The sequence below is a fragment of the Vanellus vanellus genome (assembly GCF_965231255.1).
Source record: "Vanellus vanellus genome assembly, chromosome: 1".
Taxonomy (NCBI): Eukaryota; Metazoa; Chordata; class Aves; order Charadriiformes; family Charadriidae; genus Vanellus; species Vanellus vanellus.
In genome coordinates, this window is record NC_138905.1 from 89,999,801 (window position 1) to 90,020,941 (window position 21,141).

A 21,141-nucleotide genomic window follows, 5' to 3' on the forward strand; every position below is an offset into this window, starting at 1 on the left:
CGGAAGTGGAGGATCTGTGGCATATTCATGGGGCAAGCCTGTAGGAAATATATTGCACTTGTGCGTAAGCTAAATGACTCGTTTAAGAACAGTCAGTTGCTTTGTGGAAGGTGGAATTCCTTGTGGGTAGGAGGGAGGTACACCCTGCCTCAGTGGCAGAGCTAATGAGACCTGTTTGTGAAAACATAGTCAAGGGCCACTCTTTAATTTGATGCTGCCTTAATTTAATAGCGTGAGTGACATTCTGCTCTTAATCACCCACGATAGGATCTGAAATACATTTTTGCATGGGGAAATTTCCAAGGCTTCCTTAGAGGGACATTGAGCGATGGCTTGGGAGGGTATTTGCGGGAAGGGATATTAATGAGATAAGGGAGTGTAAAAATTAAGGTGGGAGGTGGAAGGCATGTAAGAGTGACATTCCTAGGAGCAGCTCCCGTGGATTTTCCCTGTGGAGTATACGGAGCCCCCTCCCCACAAAGCCAGAGCTGCCAAGGCACTGTCCTACTTCAGGGCGGGGAGGGGGAGCTCCTTCTGCACCCCTGAGGTGCGGCCCGGGGGCGGGCAGGGGCAGAGGCTGCTCCCTCACAGAAAACCCAAGAGAAGGAGCCGCGCCCACCGGCGACACCTACCCGCCTGGAGGGGCCGGCAGCGGGAACATGGCGGCGTGAGGTGCGGGTCAACCCAGGGCTTAACGGGGCGGACGTTTCAGGTAGGGGGAAGACAGGAGCGGGGGTTCCCCTTCAGGGTCCGGAGGGGAGGGGGGAGGCGGCGGTTAGGAGGGCGCCGGGCGCGCGCTGGAGGGGAAAGCCGTTACCGCCTCAGGGCGGGGAGGGAAAGAAAAAAAAAAAAAAAAAAAAAAACCACAACAAAAAAACCCCACGCCTCCGTCCCCATGGCAACGGCGGGCGGGCAGCAGCGCGCGCGGCCCGTTCGAGCTTCCGTCGCGGCGCCGGCCATGTCGCTGCTGCGCGGGCCGCGGCCCCGCGGCGCCGGCAGGAAAGGCCCCAGGAAGGCGGCGGCGGCGCCGGTTAAGCGGGAATGGGACGTAAGTGCTTCCCTCCCCCGCACCCCAAGTGCTGAGCCGGGCCCCGGGTCTAGCTGCAGCCTCGGCGGCTCTTCCCGCTCCTCCTGGCGGGCAGCGAGGCGGGCCCGGTGGCGGGGCGGCTTCTCCTGGGTGACACGCAGGTCAGGTCGCGCTGTGGCCTTTTCACCGGTCGGGGAAGGGCTGAGGAGCCTCCGTGCCCGCGGACGTACCGGCTGGGGGGGAGCCTCGAGAAGTCACCATCCTCCGGGGGTGGGGAGTGTCACGTTTGGAGATACCCGAGTTGTGTGTGGATTTGGGCGGTGAGGGGATGCCGTGACAGGGAGTTGCGTGTGCGTGGCGTGGGCACGACCCCTCTCGCGTCCGTGGTGCTGCGCGGGGTTAGGCCTCCCCGCTGGCAGCCCGCTTTGGAGGCTGAAGAGCCCGCACAGTCTCGGTAGGGGTATTTTTGCTGATTGCCTACCTCAGCGAATGCTTTACAGTGCCGTAAAAATGCACCTTTGTATACTTTCATGCTAATTATATTGTAATTTAGTGTGTTTTTTTTTTTTTCTTTTTTAAATGAAACGTGAAAAAACAATGCAATTCGTCCTCAGTTCTGGCTTTTGATGTGTTCTCTGGTTCCTGTTTGCAGAGTACTGTCCATGATTTGACCGTCCACCGTGCAACTCCTGAGGACATAGTAAGTTTAATATTCCTTAATGTTCCTTCTCTGTAGCAAGGAGATTTAGTTGGTTATCTAGCATCAGTGTTTATCATACTTATTGGGATGTTTTTCTACCAATGTTTAGTCTCCCTTTTTAAGCTTCTGAAAATACTGGCTCTTCAGTGTTAGTTTTTTGTTTATGATATCATGCGTTCCCAGCTCTGGCAGTTGGTGTTTTTCAGTTTTCTGTTTCCTTAGGAAGCAGTAGCCATAGTTTTTATTTCAATAAAGTATATACCATCATAAAAGCATAAAAACATAAATTCATAAGAACTCAGTGGAGTAGTTGAAGTTAGTCTCATCTGTGCTGGAAGGACTGAAAGACATGCTTTATTTTAGGAATCTCTATGAGGATACTCAATTTTCATTTAAACAATTTAATGTAATTTCTTTATAGTGAATGACCTGTTCATTACAAAATATGTGAATTCCATTTAATTTTCCTTGGTAGCACTGATTAGCAGGGTGGAATAGGCACTATGAGCTATTATTGCATATAAATTTTGACAGGTTAGTCAGGACAGATAGACCCAATGGCAGACAGAGACTTGATTCTATACATGGTTGGCTTAATAGCTTCCAGACACTTTAGCAAGCACCTCACATGTTTAATTTGTATTTAAACTGAATATATATATGATTTTTAGAAGAAGAGAGAGAATATCTCTGGTGACTGACAGTGTTAAATCAGAAAAATGTATAAGGAAAATGCATATTACAGGTGGTAGTGTTTGGGTTTTTTCCTCCCTTTACAGTTGAGAAAACTACTGAGTCAGTGGTGTAGGGCAGATGAAAACAGTGAGACTTTCCCCATTCACCTTTGGAGCTGCTTTAAATTCGTCTGGTCTTGATGGCATTCTACACTTCTGGATGTTTGTGAGGCTGTCATTCGTACTACCATAGTTAATATAAATGGTATTCAGCACATGAATGATAAAATCAAGAAGAGCTTGTTAGCATTACCCTGCAAATTTTGCTTTAGATTGTCCCTTCATTTTGAAATGTTTTTTCTTGTTTAGGTAGTGGATTTTGAAATGGTTTATTTCTTGTTTACATAGCTGCATCGCCATGAAATACACAAATCAAGAAACAAAGCACTAGCACGTCTGGAACTTCAAGAGAAAGCACTGCAAAGAAAATGGAAGAAGCAAAAACAACTGGCTGCTGATTCCTTGGAGAAAAGAAAATTGACTCTGATGCGTGAGGTAAGAGCTAAATCTGCACTTTCGGCCTGCTGCAGATTGTTTGCAGCAGTAGTAGAAAACAACTTTTGCACATAGGTCAACATTTGCTCCTCTTTTTGGGTAATTTGACCTCATATATGTGTACACTCTTCCTCCTCTTATGTGTTGCGTGCCTGCAATGATTGGAATAGGCTGTATAACATATTAATGCATCTATACAGTTGCGCATTTGATCCTTGTTGCCTGCTTATGCCCTCTATAATTCTGCAGGCCTCTTTGTGTCTGAACAGGAACTGTTTGCAGAGTTGAACTGTGTGTTGTGAAAAAGTGTGTTATAGAATCATAGGATGGTTTAGGTTGGAAAGGACCTTGAAGATCATAGAGTTCCAACCCCCCTGCCATAGGCAGGGACACCTCCCACTAGACCAGGTTGCCCAAGGCCACGTCCAGCCTGGCCTTAAACACCTCCAGGGATGGGGCCTCAACAGCCTCTCTGGGCAACCTGTTCCAGTGTCTTACCACCCTCAAAGTGAAAAACTTCTTCCTAATGTTTAATCTAAACCTGCCCTCTTCCAGTTTAAAGCCATTCCCCCTTGTCCTATCGCTACATGCCTGAGTAAAAAGTCCTTCCCCAGCTCTCCTGTAGGCCCCCTTTAGGTACTGGAAGGCCACAATAAGATCTCCCCAGAGCCTTCTCTTCTCCAGGCTGAACAGCCCCAACTCTTTCAGCCTCTCCTCATAGGAGAGGTGCTCCAGCCCTCGGATCATCCTCGTGGCTCTCCTCTGGACACACTTCAGCAGGTCCATGTCCTTCTTATGTTGGGGACTCCAGAGCTGGATGCAGTACTCCAGGTGGGATCTCACAAGAGTGGCGTAGAGGGGCAGAATCACCTCCTTTGATCTGCTGGCCACACTTCTTCTGATGTAGCCCAGGATATGGTTGGCCTTCTGGGCTGTGATCACACATTGCTGGCTCATGTTGAGCTTCTCGTCATCAGCACACTCAGGTCCTTCTCCTCAGGACTGCTCTCCAGCCATTCCCCGCTGAGCCTGTATTTGTGCTTGGGATTGCCCTGACCCAGATGTAGGACCTTGCACTTGGCCTTGTTGAACTGCATGAGGTTCGTGTGGGCCCACCTGTGCAGCCTGTCCAGGTCCCTCTGGATAGCATCCCTCCCCTCCAGTGTGTCTACCTCGCCAAAGAGCTTGGTATCATCAGCAAACTTGCTGAGGGTGCACTTGACCCCACTGCCCATGTCGCTGACAAAGATGTTGGAACAGTACAGGCCCCAGTACTGACCCCTGAGGAACTCCATTTGTCAATGCTCTCCACTTGGACATCGAGCCGTTTACTGCAACTCTTTAAGTGTGACTGTCCAGCCAGTTCTTTATCCACTGAGTCGTGCATTTGTCGAATCCATGTCCTTCAATTTAGAGACCAGGATATTGTGTGGGACAGTGTCGAATGCTTTGCCCAAGTCCAAGTAGATGGCATCAGTTGGTCTTCCCTTGTCCACTGCTGCTGTAACCCCTTTGTAGAAGGCCACCAAATTTGTCAGGCATGACTTGCCCTTGGTGAAGCCATGCTGGCTGTCACCAATCACCTCCTTGTTTTCTATGTGCCTCCACAGAGTTTCCAGGAGGATCTGCTCCATGATCTTGCCAGTCACAGAGGTGAGACTGACTGGTCTATAGTTCCCTGGGTCTTCCTTGTTTCCCTTTTTGAAAATCGGGGTTATGTTTCCCCTTTTCCAGTCGGCAGGAACCTCCACAACTCAAATATGATGGCTAGTGGCTTAGCGACTTGATCTGCCAGTTCCCTCAGGACCCGTGGATGTATCTCATCAGGTCCCATGTGTGCACCTTCAGATTCCTCAGGTGGTCTCGCACTTGATCTTCACCTACAGTGGGTGGTTCTCCATTTTCCCAATCCTCGCCTTTGCCTTCTGCGTCATGGGCAGTGTGGCTGCGGTCCTTGCCAGTGAAGACTGAAGCAAAAAAGTCATTGAGTATCACAGCTCTGTCTCTGTCCCGGGTAACGAGTTCTTGCGTTTCCTTCCGGAGAGGGCCCACATTTTCCCTAGTCTTTCTTTTCTTGCTGACATACTTAAAGAAGGATTTTTTGTTTGTCTTAATGTCCCTGGCCAGATTTAGTTCTATCTGGGCTTTAGCTTGTCTAACCCGATCCCTGGCTGCTCAAACGATTTCTCTGTGTACCTCCCAGACTACCCGCCCCTGTTTCCACTCCCTATAGTCCTCCTTTTTCATGGAATCACGGAGTTTTCAGAGTTGGAAGGGACCTCTAGAGATCATCTAGTCCAACTCCCCTGCTAGAGCAGGATTGCCCAGAGCACATTACTCAGGACTGCATCCAGGCGGGTCTTGAAAATTTCCAGAGAAGGGGACTCCACAACCTCCCTGGGCAGCCTGTGCCAGTGCTCTGTCACCCTCACCGTAAAGAAGTGTTTCCGTGTATTTGAATGGAACTTCCTGTGTTCTAACTTGTGCCCATTGCCCCTCGTCCTGTCACTGGGAACCATTGACAAGAGCCTGGCTCCATCCTCCTTCAACCCACCCTTTAGATACTTGTACGCCATAATAAGGTCTCCCCTCAGCCTTCTCTTCTCCAGGCTAAAGAGTCCCAGCTCTCTCAGCCTTTCCTCATAAGGGAGATGCTCCAATCCCTTAATCATCTTAGTTGCCCTTCGCTGGACTCGCTCCAGCAGTTCCCTGTCCCTCTTGAACTGGGGAGCCCAAAACTGGACACAGTATTCCAGTTGTGGCCTCACCAGTGCAGAGTAGAGGGGGAGAATGACCTCCCTCGACCTACTGTCCACGCTCTTCCCTATGCAGCCCAGGATTCCATTGGCCTTTTTGGCAACAAAGGCACATTGCTGGTCATGGATAATTTACTGTCTACTAGGACCCCCAGATCCTTCTCCTCAGAGCTACTTCCCAGCAGGTCCGCCCCTAACCTATACTGGTGCTTTGCATTCTTCCTCCCCAGGTGCAGGACCTTGCACTTGCTTTTGTTGAACCTCATTAGGTTCTTCTCTGCCCAGCTCTCCAGCCTGTCCAGGTCACGCTGGATGGCAGCACGGCCCTCTGGGGTGTCAGCCACCCCACCCGGTTTGGTATCATCAGCAAACTTGCTGAGGATACACTCTGTCCCCTCATCCAGGTCATTAATGAATACATTAAACAAGATTGGACCAAGTATTGACCCCTGGGGGACACCACTGGTTACAAGCCTCCAACTAGACTCTGTGCCGCTGATCACAACCCTCTGAGTTCTGTCCCGCAGCCAACTCTCAATCCACCTCGCTGTCACCTCATCTAGCTCATACTTCCTCAGCTTCCTAATGAGGATGTTATGGGAGACAGTGTCAAAAGCCTAACTGAAGTCAAGGTAGATGACATCTATGACTCTCCCCTCATCCAGCCAACCAGTTATAACATCATAGAAAGCTATCAGATTGGTCAAGCACGATTTACTCTTGGTAAATCCATGTTGACCACTTCCAATAACTTCCTGTTCCTCAATGTGTTTGGAGATGACATCCAGAATGAGTCGCTCCATTACCTTCCTAGGGACAGAGGTGAGACTAACCGGTCTGTAGTTCCCTGGGTCCTCCTTCTTGCCTTTTTTGAAGATTGGAGTGATGTCAGCCTTCCTCCAGTCCTCAGGCACCTCTCCTGTTCTCCATGACCTTTCAAAGACGATGGAGAGTGGTCTAGTAATAACATCTGCCAGCTCTCTCAGCACTCGCGGGTGCATCCCATCAGGGCCCATGGACTTATGACGTCCAGCTTGGCCAAGTGGTCTCTGACCCGGTCCTCCTCAACTGAGGGAAAATCTTCCTTTCTCCAGACCTTCTCCTTTGCCTTCAGAGTATGGGATTCATGAGGGACAGCTTTAGCAGTGAAGACTGAAGAAAAGAAGGCAACTCTGCCTTCTCTGTGTCTTCCACCACTAGGGCACCCATCTCATTCATCAGTGGGCCTACGTTTTCCCCAGTCTTCCTTTTTCTATTGATATACTGAAAGAATCTCTTCTTATTGTCTTTAACTGCAGTGGCCAAGCTGAGTTCTGATTGAGCTTTGGCCCTTCCCATTTTCCCCCTACATATCTTTGTTATATCTTGATAGTCCTCATAAGTTGCCAACCCCCTTTTCCAGAGAATGTAAACTTTCCTTTTTTTCCTGAGGTCCAGCCAAAGCTCTGTATTTAGCCAGGCTGGTCTTCTTCCCCTCTGCTCATTTTTTGAGACACGGGCATGGCGTTCTCCTGTGCTTCCTGCTTGAAGTATGCCCAGCCTTCCTGGGCACCTTTGCTCTTCAAAACTGCCTCCCAAGGGACACTTTCCTTTTGGTCATATCCAGGAGCTCCTTGTTCATCCATGCAGGCCTCCTGGCTTTTCTTCCTGCCTTCTTCTTTGTAGGGATGCATCGCTCCTGAGCTTGGAGGAGGCGGTCCTTGAATATTAACCAACTTTCTTGGACTCCTGTTTCCTCCAGCGCTTCATCCCATGGCACCATACCAAGCAGATTCTTCAAGAGGCCAAAGTCAGCTCTCCCAAAGTCAAGGATGGTCAGCCTGGTGCACACCTTCCTTACTGCCTTGAGGATCTCAAACTCGACCATTTCATGATCACTACGGCCCAGGCTGCCCTTGAGTTCTTTGTGTTCTTTGAGTGCTCTTTGTGTTCTTATTGCTATCTTGCCTTCTCCTCCCCCGTCTAGTATTTTTTCTTGGCGGAAACATGAACATTTCTTGATATTCTGGGAGGGACATCCTTATTTGCCATTGCTTATTTAAACAGAGAATATGCAGAGTTACAAGGGCAGAAAGGGTGAGGGAAGAAGTTGGTGAGGAAAAGCTTGTCTGGAAGGAAAACTGACACAACAGAGGTTGAGGAGCTGTGGCTGCTAGCAGACAAGCTTGTCATCTGGGAATTAAACAGCTTGTTCTCTAGGCATTCTGAAGCACTCTGAAAATATATTGTTTAATTTGCTTTTGAATACTGAACTGTAGCAGCAAGCCTAAGCTGAGCTAACAGAGACAATAGCTGTCACTGTCTGAAAAGGGATTTCGGTGATAGACATGCTTTTGTTTCACATGGCAGGTGACTTGTTGCCATATGTTATGAAAACTAATCTCAAAACATAGTAATTAGCTTTCAGACCTCATTAGCACTTGGACAAACTGAGAATTGTTCTTGTTGGTAAAGAATGATGATGAACAATGTTCACCTAGCAGTTAAAATGAACGTGATTTAGTAGTCCTGTAAACATGCAGTGGATTAACCATCACAGACATCTTCTCTCTTTCATATTTTATGAATTTTCAGAAGTCTTTTTCTGATCTCTGAGAACATTCAAGCATAGACAGAAACAAACAAAACTACTTAGAATTAAGATCACCTTCTAGTTTCCCATTTGACACCTGTTTCTCTGCAATCACAGTAGAATTTTTGTGTTAAGGGTATCGTGCTAATCAAGCCTCAAACTTTTAATTTTGCCCTTGGTCACTTTCATACTTTTCTGCCAAGTCCATTATAGTGTAGTATTCAAAAAAAGCTGTGGACTTTTATACAAATTTCCCTAATGTAATAGCAGGCTAGTTTCAATAAGGCTTCTATGCAGAAATAAATTACATATCACAAAGGTAGATTAGACTACTCGCTCTAAGATTTGGCTGGACTACTTATTATGTGACTTTATTATTTTGCAGATGTGAAACTCATGGTTAGGAAATAGTCTTCTGTATTTGTTGCCATTTCTAAGGGCAAAGCATAAATTTCAATTCTTCCTGAGTGGCTTTCCCCTTCATACTGAAGAGGTTACTTTATTCAACATACTCTGTGTCTACTTCTGAATCACAGAAAAGATGCTTCCAGATAGGAAGACAAACGGAGATGATGCCAGGCAAGATGAAACACATCTGGCTGTTGCTTTTTGAAACACTGGCATCTTGTTGTGTAGAGAAAAATAAAATAAATGAAGGAGAGTCACCGTTTTCGCCTGTCCCTAGATTAAATTGTGTTAATTGCTAGGTCCTGTTGTTTAGAGTAACTGAGGGGACTGTTCAGCCTGTGTCTCCCAGTAGAGCACAACCACAGTGGATTGTCTCCTTGTCTCTGTTATCTTGGTGATCATTTTTCTGTTAGTGCTGTGAGTGTAGCTTCCTAAGCACCTTGAATCTTACTCAACTGCAAAAGACTCAGAGACAAATACTAGGAACGTGCTGCTACTAGTGTGTTTTTTCTTGTAGGTTGAAGAGAAAAAGACCAAAACTTATAGAATGGATAAGCAAAATTTTAGTATTTTGGGGATTTGTCTGCTTAAAAATACGAATAAAAAAATAATACGAGTTTGCGTCTGTAACTGTGGATTGTGAATGTATAGGTACCACAATGATTGATCCTATAACAACTTATTTTCAAAATAACTTTAGTGTATTGCGCTGATAGGTAGGTAGTGAATGGATTGTCATAGTGGGAAGATTTTAGGATTAGTCCAGTTTAATTATCTTTAATAACAATCTGAAACAGGAGGGAAGATGAATTTCGATGAAATTCATAGGTGATACTAGACTGGGACAAAGTACAGCAGTGAGTGAATTTGTCAAGGGCATATAAATGGGCCTGGAGGGGTTAGAAGCTGGTACCACTTTGTTTTCACAGAATCACAGAATTTTCAGAGTTGGAAGGGACCTCTAGAGATCATCTAGTCCAACTCCCCTGCTAAAGCAGGATTGCCTAGAGTACATTACTCAGGACTGCATCCAGGCGGGTCTTGAAAATTTCCAGAGAAGGGGACTCCACAACCTCCCTGGGCAGCCTGTGCCAGTGCTCTGTCACCCTCACCGTAAAGAAGTGTTTCCGTGTATTTGAATGGAACTTCCTGTGTTCTAACTTGTGCCCATTGCCCCTCGTCCTGTCACTGGGAACCATTGACAAGAGCCTGGCTCCATCCTCCTTCAACCCACCCTTTAGATACTTGTACGCCATAATAAGGTCTCCCCTCAGCCTTCTCTTCTCCAGGCTAAAGAGTCCCAGCTCTCAGCCTTTCCTCATAAGGGAGATGCTCCAATCCCTTAATCATCTTAGTTGCCCTTCGCTGGACTCGCTCCAGCAGTTCCCTGTCCCTCTTGAACTGGGGAGCCCAAAACTGGACACAGTATTCCAGTTGTGGCCTCACCAGTGCAGAGTAGAGGGGGAGAATGACCTCCCTCGACCTACTGTCCACGCTCTTCCCTATGCAGCCCAGGATTCCATTGGCCTTTTTGGCAACAAAGGCACATTGCTGGTCATGGATAATTTACTGTCTACTAGGACCCCCAGATCCTTCTCCTCAGAGCTACTTCCCAGCAGGTCCGCCCCTAACCTATACTGGTGCTTTGCATTCTTCCTCCCCAGGTGCAGGACCTTGCACTTTCTGCTGATCACAAGCAAACGTGAGCTAATCTACCTTGGGACCAATGTTCTAAAAATGTTCATAACATGTTCAGCAGGAGGGCAAAGCTTAGGAACCTGCTGATGCTGGAAGACATCTAGTAGGGAGCATGAAAACAAATTAATTGGGATAATTTTTGTCTGATTAAGCATGCCACCTTAGTTTTAATTGCCTTAGCGAAAGGAATCATGTTTTGGGATAGGTAAACATTTTTCTTTTTTTTTTTTTTTTTTTTCTTCTCCAAATCTGGCATAACTGTCTAAAAGCCTGCGTTGTTCTGATGTCAGATGGCTAAATGGAAAGACTATATTTAGTATCAAGTGTGAAAGCTGAATAGTGATTTGGAAAAGTAAACACGTGAGATGATTGAAAGATGAATATTCACTGATTTGCTAAATTGGTTATGAGAAGTGTAATATGCTGCAGTTTATTTCAGGCTCAAAAGACTAGAAAGGCAGGGAAACTATGGGGAAACTTCTGGGGGAGCAAAAATTGTCACTCAGTTCTCAAATTTTGAGTAGGAGGGCATACATAAGCCTGTCTTTTCTGCAGGATCTTCTAAAGTACTTGCAGTCTCTCTGGCTAAATTTGATTAGCCATGATGAAGTGGAGGTCACTTACATATCTGGTCTCCTCGCAGGTGTTTAAGAATAACTACCTTCATCTCAGGTTATGGGATATAATTTTAGTTTACCAATTCCAGCATTATGAAGGAAACCATGAGTCAGTGAGGAATTTTGAATTGCATTCTGCTCACAAAGCCATGTCCCCATGCAGCTCTGTTCGGCTCACAGTAGCCTCTTGCTTTGCACCCCAAGACCTCCGTCCTTAGGAGGCAGTTGTCGTGCCAGTGATGGACTACAAATACTGGTAGAGAGAGATCTCGAATGCAGAAGCTGTGCCTTGTGGGAAATGTGTGGAGATTCCCAACACATCTTCTGATGCCAGATGTAGTCAGCTGTGTTTGTGTCTGTTTAAACCTTTATGGCGGTAGATGGCTTAATTTTTAGGCAAGATTTTCAATCGCCAAGGCTGAATGAAACCAGTCTGTCTGAATTGGTTTGGATCTAATCAAATAGTGCAGTTTTTGGGTGTCTGTCAGATGTAGATAAGTGTTCTTTGACTCAACAGCATTGAGATCAAATGATTTGAAGATGCATACTGATTTTTTTTTTTTTTTTTTAATTGCCAGATACGTGTCTTTGTTTTGATGAGTCTGTCATAAGCACCCAGCTTGTTGTTTCTGTCAGGCTGGGAGGATGTCCTGGTTCCGGCAAGGATGGGGTTAATTTCCCCAAGGAGCCGGCAGGGGAGGCACGTATTCCATACCACGTGACCCATGCCCCGCTATAAAAGGAGCTAGCCGGGGCGGGGGAGTCAGTCGCCACTCGGGGGCGGGCTGAGGCGGTGCGGGTCTGGTCGGTGCGCTTCGCGGCGGTACTGTAATTGCGTTCTTATATTCCTTTACCGGTGTTATTGTTTTTTTTTTTTTTTCTTTTTTTCCTTCCCTTTGTCTGTTCTGTTAAATTATAATTTTTCAACCCACGAGTTTTGCCCTTTTCTGCTGATTTTTCCCACGGCTGTGGGAGTCGAGCGAGCGGCTGCGTGGTTCTCTGTTGCTGGCTGAGGCCAAACCACGACAGAGGAGAAGGGAGTGAGAGGATTTGCTCTACAGAGAAAGAGTCAGTGCTGATGGGGAGGCCGGAATAACTGTTTAACTTTTCAGAAAAACAAGGGGAATTCTAGTCACTTAGAATGAAGTATGGTTTTCTGATTTATCTTAATTAGGATCTAATTGCACAGTACCGACTTTGCAAACATTGTCTTTTTGGCTGTTTTCTTGCTAACTGCATAGAAGAAAATACCAAAAAAAACCCAAAGGAAAAATTGGTCTGTTAAATATGAAATATTTCCTTATATGCTATACTTTCAGATTCTATCTGATCAATACCATTTGCAAGATGCATTGGAACGATCTGGTCAGGTTATGGCTGTGGCAAAAGACTTTGGGGATGTTCCTCGCATGCGAACAGGTAGACCATCTTATTTATACGTGGTCGTACATTTAAGATTATCTCCTTGCTTTGCATAAATAGTTTTGTCTTCTTAACTGTTTTCATCATCAACTAACGTGGTACAATTCGTCCTGTTCATTTTGGGTGAAACACAAATGAGGATAACACCTCTCATGGCAGGGGAAAGCGAGCCGTGGCTGGTTATTCTACTGTATTAGTCCATTGTGGAATTTTGGATCACTTACTGTGAAACACCTCATGCTCACCATTTCCTTAGCCAAGTTACTGGCCTATACAGAGCACCGGTTCAAGCCACTTCAGTAGTTCTGATTCTCATTGTTATATGGGTTGACTGCTTGCTCTTGGATATTGTTGAAGATATATCAGCAATTTGTGAACAAGGCTTTTCCTTTTCTTATCCTGGTTTGTGGGTCCTTACGTTGCTGAAAGGCAGGATTGGCTTTGCATGAGAAATCTTAAGCTTAGGTTCTTTTCTCTGGAGGCTGCCATTCTCTTTTGCTTATAATGACTGTTTTATCCTACATGTTGCTTCTGTACAAGTGTATTTACACAGGTAAATACAAAAAAGCCTGGTACATGACCAAATGTATTAAGATAACTCTATGGTTGGTCTTTGTCAGTTGTTTAAAATGACATACACCCCTGTGACCCTTTTTGTGCAAAGTATGGGAACTTGCTTACATCACAAAGTCCTGTGATGTACTACAGATCAAGTCCTCTGTGTTCTTCCCTGTTTTGTCTGATTCCTCTAGGTTTCCCTAATGTAACAATGGCTCCTAACTGTGACCTAGAATCATCTCAAGGACCCATTGTACAAAAATGTGATCCTCTCACTCAGCTTTCCATCCTTAGTCAATCTGTCATGAATTCCCAGGTAATGTATATTCTGTTCCATGCATGTCCTGTGGCTTTTTTTGTTAGCACAAAACAAGAATATTCAAAGGTAGAGTTTCCAAGCAGACCTAAACCTGTCCTTTGTGCATTGTATACCATGTTGATAATGTACATAGAAAATGGTGTTAAATAGAGGTGAGTTTGTTTTGTGAGACTCTGGGAATCATGATTTTTTTTTTTTTTAGCCTTTGAATATGAGAAACAAACATGTCTCATAGAAGCGCTCTTGTATTGGCATGCTCTCCCTTTTAAATTATGGAATTATCAGCAAGAGAACAAAGTAATTGCAGACTGAAAAAACAACTCTTGTGTCACTTAACTAATTGCTGGGTATAGAAATATGCCTCTGATTTTCTAATTGTGTCTGCTTATACAGGGACATAGCCAGCTGAGCTTCGATTTGTTTCTGATAACACGCATGTAAACGTATCTTAGTTAACTCCACAGACGAGATTAGTCCTACAAGTTTATCTGTTAATACTTCACGTTGCTTTACAATTATTTATATTTGCTTCAAAAGTTCAAAAATTGTTTAAATTTGTTTAAAATTTCATTTAGATTGCCTTTGTGTTCTGTTTTCTTTTCATAACGTGAGCTGTACCAGGAATGTCACTGTGGTTTGAGAACAGGCATATGACACTCCCAGAAAGCATTTCACTGATGAAGACCAAAAGGGCTGTAGGAGTGAAAGTGATGATGTCATATTCCCATGGTTTTCTAATCCTGTTTCCTACAATCTTGCATGAATATCTGGAATTTGAGTTGCAATAATGCTCTGTCATGTGTTTCAATGTGGGTTTTGTTGTTTGTTTTCTTTTTTGAGGCGTTAACTGCAGCATCTGCAGTTAACTGGATGCATGCTGCAGGATAGGCTTAAATTTTTAAAAGAAATGCATACTGATAGTTGTTTGCTGAGCTGCTGTGAGATTTTCTTTTCCTTATGTGCCTATGAAAATCATAGTTAAAGGCTATCTGGTGAAGCCTACACAGAAGTGCAGAAACCTGGTAGTTTAAGGAACCCTAATTCCAAATTTGATTGCTTAAGTTTTGCTTTGAGTGTGGTACATAGGATTGTATTTTGTTCTGGTTGCATTTTACACATAGAATATAAATGTAATTTCACAGATCTCATTACAAGGTTGTTTCGCTTGTAATGTCAAGTAGCTTAAACTTTAGAAATGCTGTAATTTAGGTTGCTTTTTCTATCTTCTGCCTGCTATATATCTGTATTGGTGCAGCCTTTAAAGCCTTTTTTATCCTGCAGTGTGTGTGGTCTTTTTTATTTAATATAAATCGTCCAAATAGAATATTGGATATTGAATTAATCACTTGCTGTATTATTTTCAGAGGCAATTGTCAGTATCGGTATTTCTTAGCTACTAAAGTCCCCCAAAACTCTCCCCACAGAGGTGTATGGTTTTCTTTCTTATTTTTTTTAAATTTTGTTTTGGAAGTAGAGACTGAAACAAATGTTTTTGTTTTTTTCTTGGAACAATTTTAGAAAATTGATCTCTAACTTCTTCCTAAAGACAAATTGAAAATGCTCTGAAGTCCCTTTTATTTACTTTGTTGTCTCTTAAAAAGGCTCTTGATGAAGTGGAAGAGGAAGCATTATCAGTCTATCAATCAGAAGATGGACACCATGACTCTCTGAAGTTCAAATCCAGCATCAATTCTGACAGGTCAATACAAATATATCCAGTCAGATTTCCACCTTCTTAACCCTGGAAATAGATGGAGTTAAAAAAATGTTGGAAGGGTATAGTGAAGTTACTTTTTCTGTTTCTCCCCCTTCTCCTTTCCTGACCTCAGAATTCTAGGGAAACCCCTTGTTGCAACATTCAGACTGGGAATGAATGTGAGCAGGGAACTCACTTGAACAGTTATACATATTTTAGAAAGCTTTTTCTAGACTGTACAGATAATCTAGAATCATGCTGTTATCCTATTACAATTCACTGTTGTGCTTGTTTTGAATATAGGCTACTCCGGTTATTGAGAGAAGAAAATTCCTTGGTGAATTCTCAATTGTGGGCTGAAAAGGATATGAGAAAAACTACCTTATCACAGGAAGCAAATGAGCCTTTGACTCCAACAACTGCTTCTCCATTACTGGATCAGTCAGGTTGGATTTGTCAAATCACAGCCTCTCAAGGCTCATTAGGCTGTTCACAGGATCCTGTCTGAAATTACTTTTCTGGGTGGGGGTGAGAGACAGAGCTAATTTGGCTCAGATGAATTTCCAGACTAAAAAGCCAGCTCTTCTAATAAAATTACTTTATAACATATTACTATTAAGAGGATATCTGAAATATTTCATGTGTGTATTTTTTATTTTGTTTTGTGTTTAAATCAGCCCTCAATGCTACCAATGTAGTCAAGAGAATCCATTCCAGACTTCAGAGTGAAGACGAAGAAGAGACTGTAGACTCCACTTACACTGTGAGACAAGTGCTGAACCCGAACTCAAGGAAACAAAAGCAAATTGCAGCAAAAAGTTTAGTACTGTTAAAACTAACATACCTCCCTTTGACCGAGGTCCTTAATATCATAAGAAAATGTAGGTTGAAAGGGAAGGTGGAAAATGTAGGTTGGAAGTTATCACAGGGCTAACTCCAAAGTTTGATTAGGAGGGGGTGTTGTCCAGCGAAGTCTTGAGAGTCTCTAAGGACAGACATTCTGCAGCCCCTTGTGTAGTGTTTTCCCCTGTATTCTCCATGTTCATTGGCAAAGCAAAGTTCATAGGAATCTGGGAACTATAAATATGGCCATTTGAGGCTACTCATTACCTTGCTAGCCATGGAATTCTCTCCAAGGCTTTTCTATTTCTGGTATAGCTTTCTCTTCTATGCTGCCCAGACTTATGATGCATTTCAGTCCCCATATTCTATACACGTTTGTGTCTGGGGACTGACATCAGATACAAACTGTAACATGAAAGGATTGTTGTAAAAGAGTTGCTCACTAAGTGTGAGACCTAAAAGCAGCTGATATTTTTCTCTGGCTGTTCACTGGCAAACTGTTTCCATGCTTTTAACTGAGAAGGAGGAAAGTATAAACAGGTATCTGAAATAAAAGCACCAAACAATTGTACTTGAGAGGTACTAATGTGGTGGCAGAAAATGTGGGTTTTGATGATCTGAAAATAACTGGTATGACTGGGGGCATTCTTTGATGGTCCATTTTGGCTCAGGGCAGAGAGTGCCTCTCCTTTGATTTACTTCAATAAACAATGTAATTTCATTGGAAGTGCAAAGCTTCCTATACAAGTTGAAATTCCAATGACTTTTTTTCACCCCCTCAGTGAAAAGAAAACAAACTGCACAGAACTCTGCAAGACAGAGGAGAGATGATTCTCCAGCTAATGCAATCCCCATTCACCTTCGGAGGGACAACACATCCAGCCTAGATGTTCTCAACCGTATGATACATGAAGTGGAGCATGAATTGGAGGAATATGAGCGATGTACTGGTCGTGAGGTTCAAAAAAGCGAGAGAATTGAAGGCCTCACTGGGTTTACCTTGTCACTGGTGAATGCTTTATGTCGTTTGATGCGCTACCTCAAAGAGGTGAGAAGACTTTGAATTGCCTATGTAGAGTGAATGAAAAAGGGTATAAAGTTACTTTACAGATATGAACTTTGGTCTTTCCTGGCTCCAAATTATCATTGCTTATTATCTGGATTGCATGCAATCAGGAGTTAAAACTTTTAGTTTGCTAGAAACATGTGTCCCTAATGAAAAGGGAAGAGTTGACTGCAATGAAAGTCTTTCAGTCACTATTAGCAGGAAATACCAATTGAAATCTATTTAAATTTGTTATTTAAATATGTTCAGAGTTGTAGCAGGGTATTAACTACAGCCTTGTTTACAAATTCATTTTCTTCCTTTGCCTCCCAAAGGCGATGCTATTGCTACTAGAGTAGTGGACCCAAATCGCCAGTTTTCTCTGAGGGGTTCCTTAGCTCTCTTTTTCTATCTATAGCAGCAACTTCACCTTAAGAAAGAATGACCTGAAGTGCTCACTATAGCAGTGCACAGCTGAGGATCAATGGAATTCCATAAAGACTACCTGTAAGACATGTAGAACTTTTTTGAAAAGAAAAACATTGGTTTTAATTTAATCTAATCCAGGGTTACTTAAGATGCAGCAGTGGCTCATAAATTCATTGGGCCTTTGTGAAATTTTAAACCAGATTATGGCAGTTCCTGCACTGTTAATAGCTGCAGCAGAATATGTTATCTAAATCCCAGTGCGCTATTTCACAGCAAAGGCAATAGATAATGAATGTGGAACTGCCCTACTTTGGTTCCTTTTCAGAGTGTATAATAATTCGGGGAAAAAAACCCAAAGCCACCTTATTTTAAAATTTTGAATTATTTTTTTTCTGTCTGGATGTATAACAATTTATTACTCTGTATTTAATCTGTATGGAATAATTTACTTTGATTAAGACGTGCCTCGGAAGCAAATGTTAAATAATCAATTCAAGAGTGAAAAGCCACTACCATCAGAAGATGGACTTTGGCTGAGGAGATCTTAATGTTTTAAAAGAAGTTAAGAATGCTTGTTCTCTGTTAAAGTTGTAATACCAAAGCAGAGTATTAAATTTGATTCTTTTGCAGTTACATGGAAGGGTCTTCTGGACCTCCAGTAGATTTTTTTTTTTTTTTCCATTTATTAGGAAAGTATCAATTTAATAACATCAAATTCATATTATAAATTTAATTGCAGTTATAACCCTATTTGGATTGTCTTTCATTTGTGTTCCACACAGATGAGTTATTCTTGACCCTGAGGCTTCCTCCAAAACTACTCCAGATTTTCTTTGTCTTTTTTTTTTTTTTTTTATTTCTCAGTTGCTACTTTCTCTTTATGAATTTAACATTCAGTGTATCTTAAGAGCTCTTATCCTTTCAGACAGAAGGACAAGGATACTACTTATTTTGAAAGATGTATGCTGACTCTTACTTTTATTTCCAATTTTTACTGAGCACCTCTGTGATGTTGTTGCTACTTTAATAGATGTGTTATCATTTCTTCCTTCCAGGAGTTGATTGTTACTTGCAGAGCTGTCTGCAACTTTTTTAGATTTACTCCCTAAATTCATGAATAGAAATAGGCAGAAGTTGCTCAAGCTACAAAGCGTGGTTAATCATATTCAGATTTGCTCAAGGTAGACAGTGTGCATCCATAATCTTCACTGACTTTTCCCCTTGTCATGGAGCTTTAATTACAATTAGAATTTGAGAATTCACTGGGAAAAAGCACAGCTTATCTGGGTATTTCTCAAAACCTGGTCTGTGTGATGCTCAGAATAAATCAAGTGCTTGCGTGTACCATCTGTCTTGCCTAGCCAGGAGAGTTAGCAAAGTCCCAATGCCTGACTTACAGCTGGCAATGGATTTCAAGAAATTGACTTTGCAGCAGATAGTTAAAAAGCCTCTGATTTCAGATAAACGGCCAGTCGTCAAGAGGCTTTCAAGCTTCTAGAAAGATTTCCTTCCTCTTCTGGGAAGAAAAAAAATATTTTCCAGCTTTGTTGCAGAAGAGCTCAATACAGAAGAATTACAGTCAAGGGTGTTGCTTAATTTATTCTCAAAATTACATACAAAAAGTAGGAACCTTGAATTACTGAATCTTTCATGAAAGTTGTATTAATAATTGCTTAAAAAATCAACTCCTACAAGAAGCAGCTAGTGAATATAGAAGAGGCTAGAGAGAAGGGGAAAAAGAAAGTTCTGAAATGTTTGCCAAGCTATACAAAATTCTTAAGGGGAAGTGAATGAAACTGACTTGGTTCCTAAATGAATTTCAATGTCATCTGCCAAACATTAGCATTGGTTTTTTTTGTTTGTTTGTTTGTTTGTTTTTTTGTTTTTGTTAATCCCCTCTTCTACTAAGAAGGCTATTTCTTTGCTAGACTCCACAGGGCAAAAAGTTAGAGTATATGCCTACAACATTAATCTGCATTGCTATGTTCTCTATCTCTGCTTCTGCATATTCTGATACAGTGTTAAAACAAAGTTTCGGACAGTAGAGGCACACCTGGCAGAGGGCTGGAATGAAGACACTTTTTTCAGGATATACCAGACCCAAATCCCACCCAATGGTAGAAATGGGATGTATATAGCTGTTACCTGTGATGCTCTCCCCATGCATAAATGTAAGACACATAGCTGCTTGGAAGTTTTTCCTCCAAGACTAGGTTAATGCTATGTAGGATGAGTAGATACAATAGCTCATCCAGATGATCTAAGGCATCAATAGGTTTCATCACTACTACCAGGGTTAAAGTTCTTACTTTGTGCTGTCTTTGGTTTCGAAAAAGATAGGACTGTCTATGTCCTGATTCACTTGGATCAGTACAGAAAAGCTGTTCTTTCCAGGTGGAAGAGAACCAGATGGCTTGTCTCTCATGTACTTAAAGGAGGTAGATCTGCCTGTCGCCTTGTCTAGTGGCAGTATCTGGGGTTTATTTTCAACATTATTTATTTATTTATTTATTTATTCATTCACTTTATGTGGCTGCAGAGTTGTTGTGTCTTAGCACTTCTTCCTTGGTGGTTTTTCACTTTTGGTCCCGATGCCAGCAGAAAATGATCGATGGTACATTATGGGCAGCTCATGCTCTAATTTTGTCTGTACAGCAGAAAAGAGTACTCCAATTGCTTTTCAAGATCTCTTGTGTTTTGCAGGTAGGACCTATTTCTCTTATTCAAAGATTCATTTGAGTAAATGCAGGCCACCGTCTGGGGAAGGGCCCCATCTGCTAACTCTGTTGTGTTTATAGCCTCCACTCTCTTAGCTCCAGTGGTCCAAAAAGTGGCAATTGTGTGTTCCGTTTACCTATTAGAGGTGGAAGGGACTCTTCTGTGTCTTGTACAGGAAGCCTGGCTACTGCAGTGGTCTATCTTAAAATAATAGATTGATAATATCTTTTGAGGGCAACAGGTTCTACAGTAAGGTCTTTTGCCTTATGCTCAGTAGATTACTTAACAAATAAACCTTTTTGTCTTCCTTTAAAAAATAAATGAAACCCTCTAGAACTTTTTTTCTCTCTGAGGGAAAGCATTAGAAAGCAACTCCTTTGTTCAGTCAGATTTGTCTTTGTTAATGAATTAAGGAAACTAAAGAATAGACACAAGTAGCACAAGATTCTAACAAGCATCGGCACATCTGGAGTTATTTGATTACTGCATGAGGATTCAGTGATTTACAAAACAGTACTGTGCGGAGAGACAATGCTTGTGTAGTTACAGCCTGTAAAAGTTGTAAAGATAGAAGAACAAGGATGTATAAGATTCTCTACAGTGTTCTGGAGTAACAAAGAAGAAAGTAAGCTCTCTGACAGTTCTCAAACCCTGAAAGTTGTTTTTTTGTCATGAAAGTAATAAAGTCGATTTAGCAAAAGGGGGAAGAGGTCTCCCAGCGTGATGTGATATGGACCCGTTCCTGTTTCCAAATATGAATCTGTATTGATTATAGTAGGCTTTTAACTTTTTCTCCCTTTTTAGAGTGAAATGCAACTGCGTGAGAAAGAGGTGGTGAGACAGCAGCATGAGGAGATGTTGAATGAACACAGAGAACTGATTGATGCTCTGACTGCAGAAATACTTCTAGTGAGGGAAGAAAACACTACTATACAGGTACCGAGCACCCATCCCCCTCAGAATGACTTGTTAGAATACTGAGTTGTGTTGCAAAAGTGTGCTGAGATGCATTGTCATATGTTCAGGAGATTTTAACAATAAACAAGAAGGAAATGATAAAATGGCATTAGGAGTCTGAGAATGATAATAGCAGGCATGGGAAGG

The 21,141-nt window shown here is 42.8% G+C and overlaps 1 protein-coding gene across 1 annotated transcript in view; it reads left to right on the top strand.

The window, feature by feature from the left end:
• Positions 1–943: 943 nt before the first annotated feature.
• SPICE1 (spindle and centriole associated protein 1) overlaps positions 944–21,141 on the top strand; it is a 30,575-nt gene continuing 10,377 nt past the window's right edge. Inside the window, 10 exon segments of the mRNA XM_082498449.1 lie at positions 944–1,048; positions 1,680–1,727; positions 2,810–2,956; positions 12,327–12,426; positions 13,182–13,303; positions 14,908–15,005; positions 15,306–15,448; positions 15,680–15,820; positions 16,628–16,893; positions 20,842–20,973. Of these exon segments, the coding sequence (XP_082354575.1) occupies positions 959–1,048; positions 1,680–1,727; positions 2,810–2,956; positions 12,327–12,426; positions 13,182–13,303; positions 14,908–15,005; positions 15,306–15,448; positions 15,680–15,820; positions 16,628–16,893; positions 20,842–20,973 (1,287 nt within the window). The 5' untranslated portion in view covers positions 944–958.